General features: G+C 41.9%; 1 protein-coding gene across 19 annotated transcripts in view; it reads right to left on the bottom strand.

Annotated features, from left to right (window-relative positions):
- Positions 1 to 17,437, bottom strand: part of MYCBP2 (MYC binding protein 2) — a 289,476-nt gene that overhangs the window by 243,292 nt on the left and 28,747 nt on the right. For all 19 annotated transcript variants that reach the window (XM_059712849.1, XM_059713661.1, XM_019488555.2 and 16 more), the window contains exon 3: positions 7,869 to 8,084. In XM_059712849.1, coding sequence (XP_059568832.1) covers positions 7,869 to 8,084 — 216 coding nt within the window. The remainder of the gene's footprint in view (positions 1 to 7,868; positions 8,085 to 17,437) is intronic.

The raw sequence follows: 17,437 nt of genomic DNA, 5'->3' as shown, positions 1-17,437 counted from the left end.
ACCTCACTCAGGGAGAGAGAACACTGATGAGGAGATCCAGCAAAGGATCTGGTGCACAAGCACCTCCCTTGGGAAACTACTTCAGCACATCTTTATTCATCGCGATTTCCAGAAAGACACCAAGAGCCAGGTCTACAATGCAGTTGTCATCACCATCTTCCTCTACGACTGTGAAATGTAACCAGATGAGTGCCAACCAGTTGGCAGTCATCTGGTTAGGGACAACTGTAGCCTACCATTGTCCTCTCAAGAACCTGGAGCGGTATCACTAACAATGCCTCTGGCAAATCCTCCACATCAAATGGGAAGATTGCCACACAAGTACCAACATCTTTGTTGAAGCCAATGTTACCAGCATGGAGTCAATGATCCTCAAGCATCAACTTCACAGGACTGGACACTGCGTGCAGATAACCGACTCCCAAAACAAGTGCTCTACTCCCAGTTTAGTAACGGCCTGAGATTTTGCAATGGCCAGAGGAAACACTACAAGGATACATTGAAGGCATACCTCAAGAAAATGGATGATGACATCAAGAACTGGGACGAACTGGCTTCCAACTGACCCTAATGATGCCATAGCCTCAACCAGGCAGAACCCCTTTTTGAGATAAAGCATCTTGCCCTCAAAGCAGAGGAGAGAGAGCAGATGAAAGAAAAAGGAAAGGAATCCTGGACTGCAGCCTACTCTCCCGACTGAAAAGACCTGCAGCTTCTGTGGAGGGATCTGTGGTTCAAGCATTAGGCTTTTATGTCACCTTCAAAACCCATCTATAAAGTTGTGGTAGAGATGACCCTTGAATCAAGGGATTGTTGATGATGTACACACACGTTTCAGAAAATATATAACATATTGCATTCCCCTGACAGAGGAAGTCATACCAGTGATGAGATGTACTGTTAAAAAGATGACACCAAATACATCTTTCTTTAACCAAAGGACTAGTTTTCTATACCAGTGACACAACCTTTTTAGCCTCAAGGCACTCTTCCATAACTTTTCTGATTTTTGCAGCACCCTAGGTGAAAATCATCGACATGGATTTCAATTCAGAAAAGATATGAAGCAGGGACTTGGGGCTAACGAAGTTGACTATCACCAATCTAGTTGGTGCCACTGAAGAGTGGGCAAGGACACACTAGCGTGCCGTGGCACACCTTCTGGGAATTGCTGTATTAGGGTATCCAACTGAAATATCACCAGGGATCCTGGCTCTCCCGGATTTTTTTTTTAAATCCCTAATTTTGGTTTTAAAAAAAGTAACCCCAAATCCACATTTTTCCATGTTTAAAATGAAACATTACTCTGTGTATGTGGGCGGCAGGGGAGGAGGGGGGAATTGGAGTTTTGTTTTTTTAAACTGAAAATTAGGGATTTATTTTAGATCAGAGAAAACCAGAATCCCTGGATATCACTAACTATAACATGTCCACAGTATGCTAGGAAATAAGTAAATACTAATAAGCTTTCCCCCATACAAAGTCCAGCAAATTAAAGTAACACTGGTAGAGACAGATTAATATTCACAACTGTCTGCACAAGAGTGAGAGATTTGAAAAATTCTTTAGTGCTTAGACTGTAGGATAGGACTCCCTGCATTTAGATTAAACCATTTTGATCAGCGCTCAGGACCATGATTAAATCTGCTAGTTTTCTACTTGATTGATGTAGAAATCAGATACTGCTCTAAGTCTAGCATAGGGAAAGAGCAACCTCTTGTCTGTCAAAGAAGGGGACAGGGCTGGGTCTGTTGCAAAGGTCCATAAGCTCACTCATTCAACTAACTGACCTGGCCACTATTGAAGTAGTTTCCAAAGAAAAAGGAAACAAGCGAGCTCATAAGATTATAGGGAGCCTTTAGAGGTCATGTTAGAACTAAACTGACATCCCACAATAGATCCAGATATTCCACTAGCAAATACCTCCCGACAAGGCCTTTCACATATTTCACTGGTTTTGTGTGCAAAAACTTTAACCACACAGTATACTCATCTAGCTGAAAGCACCCTTACAGAAAATGGAAAGAAATCTGAAACTCAGGTAAATGTTTCTTACTATGCTGAACTGGTGCTAAGAAAAAAGATCCAGCTTTGCTATGTATCCACTTCACAAATTTAATCCATTTGATAGTACCTTCTAGTTGGTGGCCTTTTTAATATCTGTTGCTCCTCAAACAGCAAGATTTTTTTTTTTTAACATTTGTTCAGACTCATTAGTTGCATACAGTTAGAACCAGTGATATTTTGTTGTTGTGTTGTATGTGACAATATGCCTGCAACTACCTGTGCTACATTTCTATAAAGAGGAAATACTCCCCTAAACAAATAATTTAGAGTACAGGCAGTCCTCAGACTCATGACACAATTGGTTCCTGAAAACCACGTCATAAGTCAAAACGTGGTAACTTGGAACCAATTTTCCTAGGAACAATGTTACAAATGGGGGAGTGGTTCCTTTAGGAGGCTGGATACAGCTGTGTCCAGCTGGTAAGTCTGTTGTGGTGCAAGAGGAGGGGGCAGATCAATGCCCCGGCAGCGAAGGAGGGATTGGGGCTACAGCAAGCACTGTCCTGCCAGGGGGAGGGAAAAGGGGCACAGGACAAAGGCGTGGCTCGTCCAGGGACTCGGGGATAGAGGAGGAAGGGTGACTCCTGCCGCTGGTCCAGAAGGGCATGTGCCCCTGGATCTGCATGGAGTGGGCAGGCGCAGCAGCGGGGTCTATGCCCTGCTGCAGCTCACCCAGCTTGGGGGGGGGGGGGGGCCCTCAGGACAAAGGCGCCACTTGCTTCAGGTGGGCACAGCAGTGCTGGGAACGGGAGCTATGTCCTCCCACTGCTGAACACTGCTCATCTGGAGGCAGCGTAGCGGCTCCTTTCCGTGCCCACCCCAGCTAGGTCAGTGGTGGCAGGGCACAGTGCCCACTCCCAGCACCGCCACTGGCACAGCCAGGGCAGGGCCGCTGCACTGCCTGTCAGAACCTTGAAACAGGAACTTGGTAAATGGGTAACCTAAGTGCCGTTCGTCAGAACTCAAAACGTCACAAGTCAAAGACTGCCTGTACTTATATCCAGTTCTTTTCTAGACAGCTTCAGTGACCTCAACCTATTACGCTGGAAGTCTTGGCAGTCTATTCCTTCTTACAGGCATCTGATATGACTGATAACAACTGAGTTAGAACAGGAGGGGCCAGCTGACATGCAGCTGGGGCTGGTACTGTGCATGGCATGTGATTCCTGGGAATTCAATAAAGGGAAGCATGTCTGAATGAAGGCAGAGCAGAGCACTGCTGCAAGAGGAAGTATCAGAGGAAGTCACTACCAAAAGGCCAAGTTAACCCTTGCCAGGTCCCACAATAGCTGCATTTTTATATGGTGTGAGCAAAGATCCAAAGCCCTGAATTTGGTGATGACTGTAGGATCCTGGCTCACTATATTAAAAAACTGCAATAATTGCTGGGCCATGAAAAGGATAACCAGGCTCTTGGTGGTGACACCTTCTCCTGCAGCAGCACCCCTCCTCCACCTCAAACCACCAAAACTAGATGCCCAAACCACCTGCCTCCAATCCCCAGGGCACAACCTCTATCAGGTATGCTTCTAGGGGACTGGGATCAGAATGTCATCTGGAGAAGATATTATAACTTTCCATGGGTAAAATGTAATTAAAGGAGGGTCATCTAAAGTCTTCCCCCCCCCCCCCCCCCAACTACTGTGGTGGGGAAAGCAGTGGCAGAGGGGCAAGTGGAAGAGGAGAGGGACAAGCAGCCTGACCCCTGGTACCTTTCTCCACACACGCTTGCCTGCCTGCCTGCCTTCCTCCCCCCCCCCCCACTCCCTGCCAATTTTCCCTCCTCGCTGGTGCCAGGCCTTCCCCTACCACCCCAGGCTGTACTGCCAGGTGCCTCCACTCTAGGTTCCTCACCACTCCATACATCCACACCGAGTCCTTTGCCACCCTGGGTCCCATACTACTCCTTGCCTACACGCTGTCCTGTGCCTCACCAAGTGGATTCTTGCTACCTCTTGCTAACTGCAGATACTGTATTTTTACTTGATATGCAATTTTAAAATGAACATTTGTTTTCCCCATCTTGTCTTGCAATCAAGTAAATACGAAAGTTTCTACTGTTTTCTACACAAAGAATTCCTTTCATAGGAAAGGATTTTAACACTCAAGAAAGCAGGACATTTCTGTTAAAGAAGAAAATTTTACCTAAAGAGTGTTTGTTGGCCTAGTGATCTTGATCACTAGATAAATACAGGTTCAGACAGAACTCTGTAGCATTATCTAGCTGTGAAAATAAGTACAGACAGCTTGCTGAGAAACTCTAGCAGAAATAGTTCTATCTTTGACATGGAAGACTAATAATGTAAACTTCTTTTTGAATTTTTTCGTCTCTCTTGGTTCTGTGATAACCAACCTTTTTGGCAGGCATGTCCTAAGCTCAGTGTCATTGTCCATCCCCCCCACCATTCTCACCACAGAAAAGACTGTTGAAGCTACTTGGAGTAACAGATTGAACCCCCCTGCCCCTCACCAACCCCCCAAAAAACCTTTTAGGATCAAGAGGTGCAAAACAACCTTGGGTAGAAAGGGGAAGTATTATGTCAATGCATAGAAAGAATTTCTTGATGAGCTAACTAGTTGAGTGTCTTTAGATGTGGTTGCAGCTGAAGCATGCTTCCTTTGGTACAGGGACAGGCCAAGCTTAAGTCCCTTAGAACCTCCCATAATGCTTCTGTTTGCAACAGGGACTACATGTGTAATCTCTTGAAATTCTTTTATGGCTGCTACGAAGCATACTGCTGCTGCTTCAAGTAAGACTTCTGAGAATAAGATGATAGAACTAGAAAGGGAGGCCTCTTTCCTCAAAAGACACCTAAGCAGTCCAGAGTGGACCTCATATTCCATCACATCCATTTCATCGGTCTAAAAGACCAGATCTTAAAAAAATATATTCTTTCACCTTCTACTGACTGCTCGAAAAAAGATTAAAATGCCAATGAGCCACATCTCCGAAAGGTAAGAGAAGATTAAAATTGTGAAACCTGCTCTCTTGGGAGCTTAGAATCAGGAATTTGCACGGCTAAAAACTGTTACAGCTTAAATGAAAGAGCAAAGGCTCTGTAGTCCAGGGCTGTAACAACTCATTACCTGAGAATCGGCACAGATGGAGACTTGGTACCAGAGTTCCACAGCACCTTAAGATGATGCTTTGAAGGGTATGCCTCACTACAGTCTGACCTTCAATTATTAGCCGATTTCAACTAATAAACAGGGTGCATTTCCACCAATGCAGAATGAATGGTATCAATACTGAAAACTTGCTGCCTAGTATTTAGTCACCCTTATTTCCAAGAGAAGCAAGGGAGCATTTTATAATGCTTGCATCTTACTTTGCCATCTCCTTAGGCATGGAACAGAGTGACTATGTGGCATGAGAGCCACAAGTGGCACAGACTGCCTGTGTGTGAGACATGCCAAATCAAGGTGTGGACAGGCCAGACAGTGACAGATCAGGCAGAAAGCAGGGCAAGAAATCAGACAGGGAACAGAGGGCAGAAAAAGGAAAACAAAGCAGCAGATTGGGCAGGAAACACAGCGTAGGGAACAAAAGGCAAAGCAGCAGATCAAGCAGAAGAAAGAAACTGGACTGCCACTTGGGAAAGGTGTGGGGTCAATTTGTGCCAAGCCTGGTAAAAATGCTGGTTCCCAATGATGGAGAACAGGGTTGCTTTCACACATGGTAATAAGTACATATAAAACTGGAAGACATTTCTTTTATGGAACTCCCAAAACGTCAAATGGCGGGGGGGTTAGTTACAAATGGAAGTTTCACAAGTCATGGCCTTATGTCCACAAGTTCAAGGAATTGTACAGCATTCTCAGCCTTAAAACAGTCAGAAATGCTGAGAGTAAAAGAGGGGTGTAGGTTATACCCATGTAGGTCTAAGGACATCGGCAGACAAGGTTCTTTGGGTAAATCTGGTATCTTTTATTAGACCAACTCAAATAGTTGGAAAAATTCTTTTTAGGGTATAAATACCATCAGGCTGAGGAAGCATCTGCAGTTGAAGCATCTGTGTGCTCTTTCTGGATGGAATGAATAGTAAAAAAGCCAGAGGCTGGTATGCATGCAAGAAAGCCAGTCAGTGAAGACATAAATTGAGGAGTCAGTGGGTGAGAGACCCGGGGGGGGGGGTGGGGGGGGGGGGAGGAGAGGAGGAGAGGGCAGCAGGGGAAGAGTAAGAGGCACATGAGCTCTCCAAGAAGGCTGCACTGCATCATATGTAAATCTGACAAAATGTACTTCTTGAGCAACAATATGCAGAAGTCACTCAAAGGAGACCAGAATCTTAAAAAAAAGATTTATTAATTCCTCAGAAGGGATTAAAAAACGGAAGCATATAAATGGGTTTTTTCAACACATCTTTTAATCAGTTTTCAATCCGAAAGAGATTCTACTATTCAACTCCAAGGACCCCTTAGTTTCTTTAAAATTCTGTTAAAAGTATAATTTTAAACAACTTTTTTATGAACAAAAAAGGCATTTCAACTGAAAATGTATCTTCTACTGTCACATTCATTCCATTTTTATTACATGATTCAGAAAAAACAAAATCAATTAAAAACTGGAATATTCACTGCAAAATTCACAAATCCTTTGTCCCCAACTAAAAGCAAGCAGATTTATAAACCCCAACTACAGAAATAAACAGATGGAGGAAACAAGCTCTATGCTCTTACACACAAACTGCCATAATGGATTGGACCTACTATTAATTAATTTGTACTATCACAACACCTAGAACACACAGAAAAGACGGTCCCTGTCCCAAAGCACTTAGGTATAGCACAGATATAGGCAGAGAAATACAAAGAGATTAGTGGTCAATGTGACAGGCAGCATCCTAAGCCTAATTTGTTAGGTTTCTGTGGACATCACAGCAGTTTTGAGAAGGAATTTTTACAGACAGTAAATAAAGGGCTGGTTTTCCAGACAGTTGTGCATGCCTTTTGCAAGAGCAGCAGCATGCAGAAAACTGAGAAAGTGTCAGTTTGGAAAAGACTGATATTTTGGACCAAACAGAGGCAAAGTCAACCTTACAATACTGAGAAAGATAAAGGTCGAGCAGATACAGGGCATAAAAACAGCTTTAAACCCGACAAGCAGCAGCTTATGTAATAAGACCAGTTTTCTACACGTGGTCAGCACCAAGTACTTCAAAGTAAGGTATAAAAAAAACTCCTGCATTAGAGGAGGAGTAACTGAGAGGCAACAGTCTCACTTTCAGGTCTCATTCTAAACCCTACAGTTATAAATTGGTCTAAAACATGGAATCTGAAGTTGCATGATCTCCCATTCTTGTAATATTAGGCATAATTACAGAGCCTAAAAAACACACTACAGCCTAAAAAAAATAAAATAAAAAAATCAATGGCTCAATTATTCTAAGATCTTAATAGATAGCAACAATCAACATGTGGAAATCTGTACCTTAAGATACTGAAGCCAAGAGTTATTTAAGATACCAAAAAAAGAGGGTGGTTAGAGAAGAATGGGATAGGGATAAAAACTAAATCTTTGGAAGGTTTAAAAATCTTCCTAATACAGTATACACGTCCATTCCTAATTGAGAGAGTTAAAAATAAACTTCTACAGTTAAGTGATTTTACAGGAGACTACCTGGAGATTCCTAAATAATTCACCACGGTCAGCGAGGATACTGGACTAGATGGACTACTGATGTGATCTAGCAACTCCTCCTAACTACTAATTATAAAATAAAGGGATCCAGAGACACTATTACAAAATTGTCCAAGAATTTGGCACATCCACACTTGAAAAGCCATCCAGAGTTACTTGCCTTTGGAAGTTTGATGGGTGGCTCTTTGGACTCCTCCTCTTCATCACTATCTGAATCCCCACTTTGTACAGTGTTCTTTGATGCCAAAGTTAAGGATACCTCCTTTTTTTGCCATTCCAAAACACAATGGCGAACATTGCAGTACACATTAAAAGCTGAAGGATTGCTGTGTAGTCTGATATCCGGTATGGTTATACTACTCTCTAGGTTTTCAGTCTGAAAAACAAGAATGATTTTCAACAACAAAAAAAAATATTCTTCTATGCATGAAGTTTAAAAAAACATTTCAAATTTCACTACAAATACATTTTCCCAACAAAGTCTCATTTTTGTTTTGGCTAGCAAATGTTAAAAAGTCAGTAATTTATTTTCTAAAGAACAGATGACCACAACTCTGTAAAGCAGAGGAATACTAGGAGCAATTCATACGCATATAAAATTTTTGACAGTAATGGCACTAGCCATTTGCCAGTAACACTGATTTAAGTATTAAAGGCTTATTAAGCTGAATCAAGATATGCAAGTTAATTCATGCAGGAACATTTCCACAGGTCTTCACATGTTACATAAGATTATTACCTCGTTACTTAGAGCTCCTTACACCTCTAAAAGCAGCCCTGATATTAACGTGACTCAGTGAGTATCACAGCTCCTACAGTACAGCATTGATACATGTTGAGAATATTAACCAACTATTAATTGGGCAATACTCTGATTCTCAAATGAGCCTGTTATGCAGCTCAACCTGCATGTATCTTATACGCTTCAAGGCACAAGCACCCAAAATGGGAAAACTGACATAACTACATGTGTTCTCCTAATGTCAGATTCATAGAAAAGCAAGGTTTTCTTTCTCTGACAGGCAAAGAACATTTTCTAATTTCCAGCTGCAATCTATGCACTACTAGTGATATTAAACAAACCCTAAAGAAGAAAATAAAAAAAAAAATCGATCTTCAGAACCCAGTTTCAGCTTGTCAAACAGTTAAGGATACTACTTTCCCCCAAAGTTTGCAGATTTGAATATTATATATAATTTTTTTTAATGTGAAACAGCACTAAAATCCAATTTATGGAAAAACATTACAGTAATCTGGTCTGTTCCAGACAGTCTTAAGCTTCATTCATTTTGACTAGGCAAAAGTAAAAACAAGTGGATATGTAGTATGAGAAATTAATAATACAATAATACATATCTAGCACATTTATACCTCTATGAATACAAGACTATTTGTAGCTCAGACATTTAAACAAGTCAATACAATAAAAATAATTTAAATAAAAACTGAGTACCTTTTGAAAATACCAATTATCTAAACTATAAGATTATATCAATATTATCTAAATTGATATCTAAATTATAAGCTTTGTAATATAAACAATAACCTATAATTACATTACAGCTTTTCTTTTAAAAAAACTGTTCAAAGTAAAATCTGAATTTAAACGGAGAATGTTAAATACTTTATTTATATCTTCTTTATAGTCTAACCCTTTTTAGAGTACATTTTAAAGTACTCCACTCAAAACCGAGTTACAGGCCATATGCTCTCCTATATAAAAAAAGGGACTGGAAACAGCAAGTTTTTTAAATCTACTTTTATAAATATAGACATGTACTAAATAAGACATGTACTAAATTAATGATCTGACTCAGTAAGAAGGTCCAGAGACTTTACAATTGGGTACAAAACACTAGCAAAGTTATCTGAGGCATTGGGATTGTGCCTCTGGCTCCATGATTCATCAGAATCATCCATTGAATCTAACTCATAGCCCCCCCCCCCACCCCCATTTATAGCTTCTCTCCATCTAATCTCTGAGTCAACTCACAGATTATGAATATTTATAATCCTTGTTCAATAACTACCAACCCATACTTTGTGATGGAGTTAAGTAAGCATTTCTGGTTATTAGGTGTATATAACTGACAAATGCACACAAACAGCAGTTGAATAATTTTTCAGCTTCCTCTCGCCCTGTATCTAAACAAACAAAACTGCACAGTGGAAAACATAAGTGGAAGTCTTAAATAAGCGTTGGATCTCTTGGTTTTGGTTTGTTTGGGGGGGGGGGTTGAGGGGGGAGGACTTTATATAACAAACAAGGAGAAAGAGTGGAATATGGAAACGAAAAGGAACAATACTAGTCTAAAACCTAAAACTGGTTGAAAAATGAACTTTCTTTGAAAAACTTCCAGGATTAATTCCAACACTTGAGAGCTAAAGTAAGTTTCCCCATGGCTGTGGGTTTAAAAAAGGCATAGCAAAACAACAAACAAATGGACGCGCAAATATTTTCAAGAAATTTCCAGACTTTTCATTAAAAAGTAACACACATCAAATGTAAAATAGTGTGACAAAAAGATCTGAGTCCTATCTGCCAAAATGAAGCAACTTTACACAAAATACTCCTCATAAATCAATGGTTTTAAAGATGCTGATGTGGACACATCTGAAGAAACTGGATCGACTATTTAGTAAACTAATTTTGAGCCATTCTTTTAGGTTACCTGCCGTGGATTACCATAACAATTAGTGATAATTTAGATTGAAATTCCTAAGAAAGTAGCCCACCCAAGAAGTTTCAAAAAATTTCAACAGAAGAAAAGAAAAGAAAAAGAAAAAAGATTTTTTGAAGTGAAATCTTCATATTTTCCCAAGCAGGGAGCAACTGTGACCACCTGAAACCTAAGATCCTGCTCCTGCCTTTGTTTCAAGGTAATATGCATCATCATAGACTCTCACAGGAGGTGAGGCGCTCCATACCAGCTATGAACTGACTGCCCAAAGGAATCCTCCCATCTATTGACTCCTCTGTGAAATTCTTTGAAATATGAACTTTCATTTCTACCCAGCAGAATTTTTACAATCTTTTCTCCAATGCCCGATGAAGGGCATTTGTGCCCAAAAGCTTGCAATTAAAGAATTTTTTTTGCAAAAATCTTGTTGGTCTAATAAAAGATATCATCTCTACTACGAGTCCTGATTGCCCACCCAAGAACAAATTTATGATAAAGTATTTGTATTAACACACACTTGAGGTTAGTTTGTTGTGAAAGTTTTTTATCACTATTTATTTTGTACTGTTACTGCTCAATGGGGAAGCCCTACAACCTGGATGATACAAGGCTGGGCGTGGCCTGCAGGCTGGAGGTTGAGCACTAGGGCTTGTGTGAAGCTTCGATCGCTGATTCAATTCGGTGGAGATTTGGCCCGATTCGGTGGCCAATTCTCCAAATCTGAATCGAATCAGGAGACCCTTTAATCTCTCCGAATCAAATTGGAACCCTCTAAATTGATTCAGAGATTTGATGATTCGGACATAGACACAGCTTTAAATGTTTTTTCTACATACCTCAAGGTACCAGGCGGCTTGTGAATGCTGTGAGGCTGGGGCAGAAGGAGCATCTCACTGAAGCACAAGTGGGGGGGAGAGGAGTTGCCCCCAGCATGCTTAGCAGCAGACCCGGAAGTGGACCGGAAGCACTTCTGGGTCTCTTCCGGGTTTGCTGGGGAGCATGTGGGGGGAGGGACCCCATGCCCCCCCCCCCCAGCTCGGAGACTGGTGCCTCCTGGGTCACCCACAGCTGATCACCGAGCCAGGGGAGCGTGTGCGGCCCCCCAACGCGCTTGACGGCAGACCCAGAACTGGATTGGAATTATTTCTGGTCCACTTCCAGGTTCAGTGCCAAGCACATGGGGGGGGGGGGGGGGCGGAGGGCCCCACGCACTCCTCTGGGACACTCCACCCACCTCACCATTGCAGCATTCATGAGCCACACCTGGTACCTCAAGTTATATAGAAAAAGCATTTAAAGCTGCGTCTATAGCCAAATCGCTGATTCTCCAAACCTCCGAGTCACTGTCCCCGATTCAGGCTGACTTTGAAACCAAATCAAATATGGCCCGTTTCGCACACCCCTATTGAACACCCATGATACATTTAAACACTTCAGAAGTCCACCAGTAACAGTATATGGACAGATGTATGGGGAGCCCTGTGGGCCATGGTCCTTAACATTAAGTTGGGTGCACAGGGCCCAATCCCTGCACACGGAACCAGACAGGAATGGCTTGGGGCCCCCAGAGCACAATCTCTGCACACAGGACCAAGCTGGGGCAGCATGCGGCCAGATCCTAGTATACAGAGTCTGGTACAGCCCATGAATTGGCCTCACACTCGGTATCTGGCCTGTGGGGCCAAAAGGCTGAGCACCCAAGATATATAACTGAACTTCTGAGCTAAAGATTTCTCATTTACTTTTAAAAGTATTTTCAACTGTTATACAATAATATCCCCACCCCTCCCGCCTCCTTGCAACTTGTATGGCATGCGGAGATAAGGATTACCCATGTTTGTATTAAAAACGTGATTTCCCGCTATAGAACTGGTTTCAGAATAAATCATACCATTGAGTAGTGGTGGTTTATTTACAGCTTTCACCAAAACAAGACAATAAAATGAACAAACATTACATACAAAAAAAAACAACCACACCTATACAATTCTTGCTAAAAACACATAAGATTATTCATTCCAGAAGCCTACACAAAATTAGAAGTGTATGATAATATAAAAGAAAAAAAAAAATCAAATGAAGTAGTGAACATTAAAACAAAATGAGTTATTTGCTTTTTGGCCCTTATTCAGTGTGTAAAGCAAATACATCTAAGGATTATAGGACAGGGTCCAAAGTTAGAAGAAAGTCGGATTGTCTCAAAACTTCCCCTTTTTTAAAACTAACACTCCTTTGGCTTTAGAAAACTACCTGTCTGTGATGCAAAACTACAAACAATGAGAGGCCATTACTAGATTGAGATTCACACTTGTGAGATCTGCCGTTGTGGGCAGATGGTGTCAGACCCCATATTTAGACAGCATATGCTCTTGTGGGAAGAATGAGATAAATGAGAAATTATTACTTGTAGTCTTGTTTGTTTTTTTGAAGAAATAAGAGGAAAATGGATCTCCCCATTAATGGGAAATTTTAAACACTGAGTTAATGAAGGAAAAACACCAGTCTCACTGCCAGCATGTCCATCTGCATGCTGGCATCTTTGATCAGTGACTCAGTAATTTCCCAGGCCATTTGTCTGGAGGAGAATATAGATGTTATTTAACCATTCAAACCAGGGTTTATTTGGCAATGGAGAGGCTTCTAGAATGCACTTCTTAGAGTATCTGGTAGGCATGAAAGATCTAATTTTTATCCAGTAGATTAGGGCATTTGTACACATGCTTGCGCTGCAGCACCGAGCACTTTTAAAAGCACCTGGTGCTGCAGCTGAGAAAATGGCAGCAGTGTGCTTTTGAACTAAAACACTGTAGGTGTTTTAGTTCAAAAGTGCACCGCCACCATTTTCTGTGTGCTGACATGCATTTTGTCACTTATACAACTGCATGCAAAGCAGCACAGTGCGCGTCAGCTGGCATGCGGAGCAGGCTTGATTAATTGAGTCTGCTCTGACCCACCGGATTTCCAGTGTGCAGTGGGACAAAAAAGTATGTGTATAAATGGCCTTGGAGTTCTTGACTGTGCTCACATTTATCAGTCCAGTTTTAAAACGCATAACTTCTACCTCCCCACATCAGAGAATTTGGCAGAGATAAAAGCCACCTTAAAAGGTAATTAGAAAACTTTTCAGTTTTTGAGTGGGCCCTAGGGTCAGTGCCCCAAAGTTCTGCTCCATACAATAAAATGGACTATCTTAGATCAACAGACCTTTAGTGCTTCCAAAACTGCTCTTCTGCCTGTTTTGTAAAAAAATAAAAAACTCAGCCCAAGGCTTGTTTTGTTTTAGTATTTACATTTTCAATGTGCTTATTCCATCTCAGATTTTTGCTAAAAGTAGATTCCAAGATATTTAAAAGAAGACACCATTTCCAGTTTCTTTTCCAACTCCTTGGATTTAGCTGTGTTGATGTCCAAGCTATCTGACATACAATACTGCTGAAAAGCATCTAGTAATCTTTGGAGGCCTATATGGGATTGCGATGCTATTAATACATTATCTGCATAAAGCAGGACAGAGATAGGGTCATTCAAAATCATGGGTGCATAGAATCAATTCCCTGTTAGCCCATTTTAGATCATTCAAGAATAAAATAAAAAAAAAAAATAGCCAAGCAAGCAAACATCCTTGTCATACCCCTGTCTTAGCTGGGAAACTATCAGACAGGGGACTGCCAATGCCATATAATTTAAAGAGTGGTACAACTACAACAGCTACAGTAAAATAATTATTTTTCAATTACACACTTTTTTAAAGCAGCACAGTGAGTGACATGGTGAGTAATCAACCTTCCATTCTGGGTTTGGCTGGGTTTTATTGTCTTTTTTTTTTCAGGATCTAGCTTAGAAGTAAGGAGTTTTGATTGTCAAATGTTCACCTGCAGTAGTATGTACATCTACAAACTTCTATTACCTCCCCCAGCAGATGATCTACTGGCTGACACACATCCAAAAAAGATTTTCTTGATTATCCAGAAAAACCTGGGTTGAATTCATAATCAAGACCAGCAGATACCATTAATAAATTAAAAGATATGAATTCTCTTTTTTTATCTTGTTCAAAATAACCATTCATTGACAGGATTCAAATATAATGACCACACTTCACACGCTCTGGAAGAACAAACATTACTAGAGGGCTCCTAGATACAAGGTAAAAAGAAGGAAAGTGAACAGTACGCAAAAAAATATTGACAGAAAATGTGTTAATCTGAGTCTTGACAGGTGGAACGATGTATACAATGCTCCAGTAATATGGCTGAATTACAACAAAAGATGGGGTTGTCCGTCTTACAGAAACAACTGATGCATCAGGAAATGATCATATAGTAGAATACCTAACAGAAGCAATAGTGTAAGCTACAACAAACTGATTTAAAAAAAAAAAAGTGCATAGATTTGTCAGACCAAGAAGGCTGCAAATGTAACAGAGGTGGGAAGAAATCTAGAACAGAAGTTAGTAACCTATGGCCCATGGGCAGAACGAGGCCATCTGATTGGGCCCACAGACATGGGGCAGTGGGGTGGGAGGGGGGGGACGGGGTTCAGCAGCAGTCACTTCCCCACACTGCTGTGGGGAGAAGCTCTGGTGGAGCTCCACCACCTTGCCTCTGTGGAGAGAAGTGGCAGCAACGGGATCCTAGCATCAACCTATCTCTGACCTGAACTAGGTCACTCTAACCTGAGACCCAAAAACATAGGTGACCACTGATCTAGAAGATAATGAAGGGAACCTAAAATGTGTTAATATATCAATGCATTTCAGTCAAAGACTTAAGTATTCCAGAGATAAATATACCGAAGTTGCAAAATTCCCTCCTTCAACTATTTTGCTTTATTTTCCAGTGAGAAAAAAGTGGTTTAAACTAATTCTCCAGCAAGAGGACAACTGAATTACACGGCTTTTATTTTATTAAAAAATGGTTTATTATGATGACATTTTGTGAATAAAGTCACAAAATACCATATTCATCCTAATCTCAGATGAGGTTTTTTTCCCCATTCAGCATGGGGGAAAAAAACACCACCTTAGATGCAAGGCTCCAGACAGGACCAGAGAAGCTCATGCAGCAGGTTGGCGGTACGTGGGAATATATGGGGAAGGAGTGTGTGGTATGAGGGTAGCAGGGGGATTGCAGGGGAAGAGATGCACACAGTGAGGGGATTGAAGGGAAAGGGACACATGGCATGCTGGGACATGTCACAGGGGAAAGAGAGTGTAGAGCTAGGGGAGTGTGGAGGAAAGGTGCAAAGTGTGCTGGGGTGGCAGGGAGGAGACACAAGGAAGGGGCATGTGGGGTGACAGGGGAGCTGTTGCAGCTCCAGTCCCAAACCCAATGGAGGCTGAAGCCGGATCTACCACTATGTCTGGCTGCTCTATGCCTCCAGCAGACAGACACAAAGCAATAGGAGCTATAAAGGTAAGGGAGAGGGGAACAGTCACAAGAAGGGGACATGTGGTAGGAGGGTGAAGGCACCAAGGGGACAGCCACAGGGGGCAAGTGGCAGCCACCCTGTGGTAGTGGCAAGAGAGATTAATTTAAGCAGACCCTTCAGTAACTGGATCCTAGACATGGAAAATTAAATCAAATTTATAGTTTTCCATGTCTAGAAACTAATAATTGGGGAAAACACAGTAGATTAATCTGACCCACCCAAAGCAGTCAACAGTGGGCAAAAAAATAAAAAGCTGACTAACACTGAAACTTATTTTCACAGAGTTGAACAAACTGCAGAAAAATTATTGTTGAAAGGTTTGTAAGAACTTTGAAACGATGAAGAAAAAATATTTAAGAACAAAATTAAAGTTGCATGAAAACATATTTCTTTCTTCCACTCTACAAACAAAGATGACTAAAGAGATGAAATCTACTAATTTAACATTAGTCAGACAACCTAAACTTAGGCAGAGACAGGCCATGAACAGGCTTTATATTTATACTTGGGGGAAAAAAACACCTTTTTCTTGGCACAAAAAGTTTGAATGGCTTGATTTCTTACAAAAGAGAACTAGCTCATCCAGAAGAAGTTAGACTGGATACTTATCAGGAAGATCTCCCACTTCCTGATTTAACTTGAATGGCTGTATACCACTTCTGTGGGGTTTTGAGTACATGCAGCATTCCAGTCCTCTCCTTTTGGCCCCTCTCTAAGGGGACAGATGGAGCAGTGGCTCTCTGACAGTTCACCCCTGGGCAGGCTGCCAGGGAACCCTGTGGGGACCTTGCCTTAAAAAATTCCCCCCACCCCCACAGATCAGCTGATTGGCAGGATTGAGGGGGTGGAGCATTCTCCCAGGGCTGTAACTCTTGCCAGGATGGCCTGTGGCAGCTGCTGCTTTTCAGGAGCTGACAACTGCCAATTGACAGCCTGTCCCCTTCCCAGGCTGGGGAGAGCAGGCTATCAATTAATGGCAAGAGTGGCCCAGGGAGCACCCTCTAGTGCCCCAGCTTGGCTGGAGAGCTTACATGTGTGGCAGGGTGGGCTAGAATAGGGATGTAAATATCCTTCAAAAATGTATTAGATTAGCCTCCTCTAGTTATATTGGTTAAACGGTTAACTGAAAACACAGCAACTGCAACACAGCTGCTGCTGGGAGCCACTCCTAGGGTCCTTTGATGGGGTGGGTGGGGAGAGGAGGTGGTGGCAAGCCCAGCCAGACAACACAGTCCACTTGAAGCCCTGCACTCGGAAGGGAAGGAAGGGAGAGGGAAGGAAGCTTGACTAGGACCCACAGGGGAATGGGAGCATAGGCCAGCCCAGGGGGAGGGGCATGGCCTGGCCTCATGCAGCCGGGCTCAAGATTTGGTAATTTGGCAGTGGGGAATGGTGGCCATACTTATTGCTACCACACCCCTGCTGCCAAGTTCCCCAATCTATAGGAAGCCCTGTGGGCCAGATACCTATGGCTCTGCAAGCCTCATTCAGCGGATTTTCAGTTAGTGATTTAAATTAATCCAGCGTAACATTCACCTTAATTTTCAGTCCTACAGCTGAATAAACCGACATACATTTCGCTAATCAACTAAAATGTACTTCACAGAAATACCTTCTC

Source organism: Alligator mississippiensis, chromosome 1 (genome assembly GCF_030867095.1).
Source record: "Alligator mississippiensis isolate rAllMis1 chromosome 1, rAllMis1, whole genome shotgun sequence".
In the NCBI taxonomy this organism is placed as follows: domain Eukaryota; kingdom Metazoa; phylum Chordata; order Crocodylia; family Alligatoridae; genus Alligator; species Alligator mississippiensis.
Note: the sequence above shows the minus strand (reverse complement) of the source record. Positions and strands in the feature narration are given on the sequence as shown.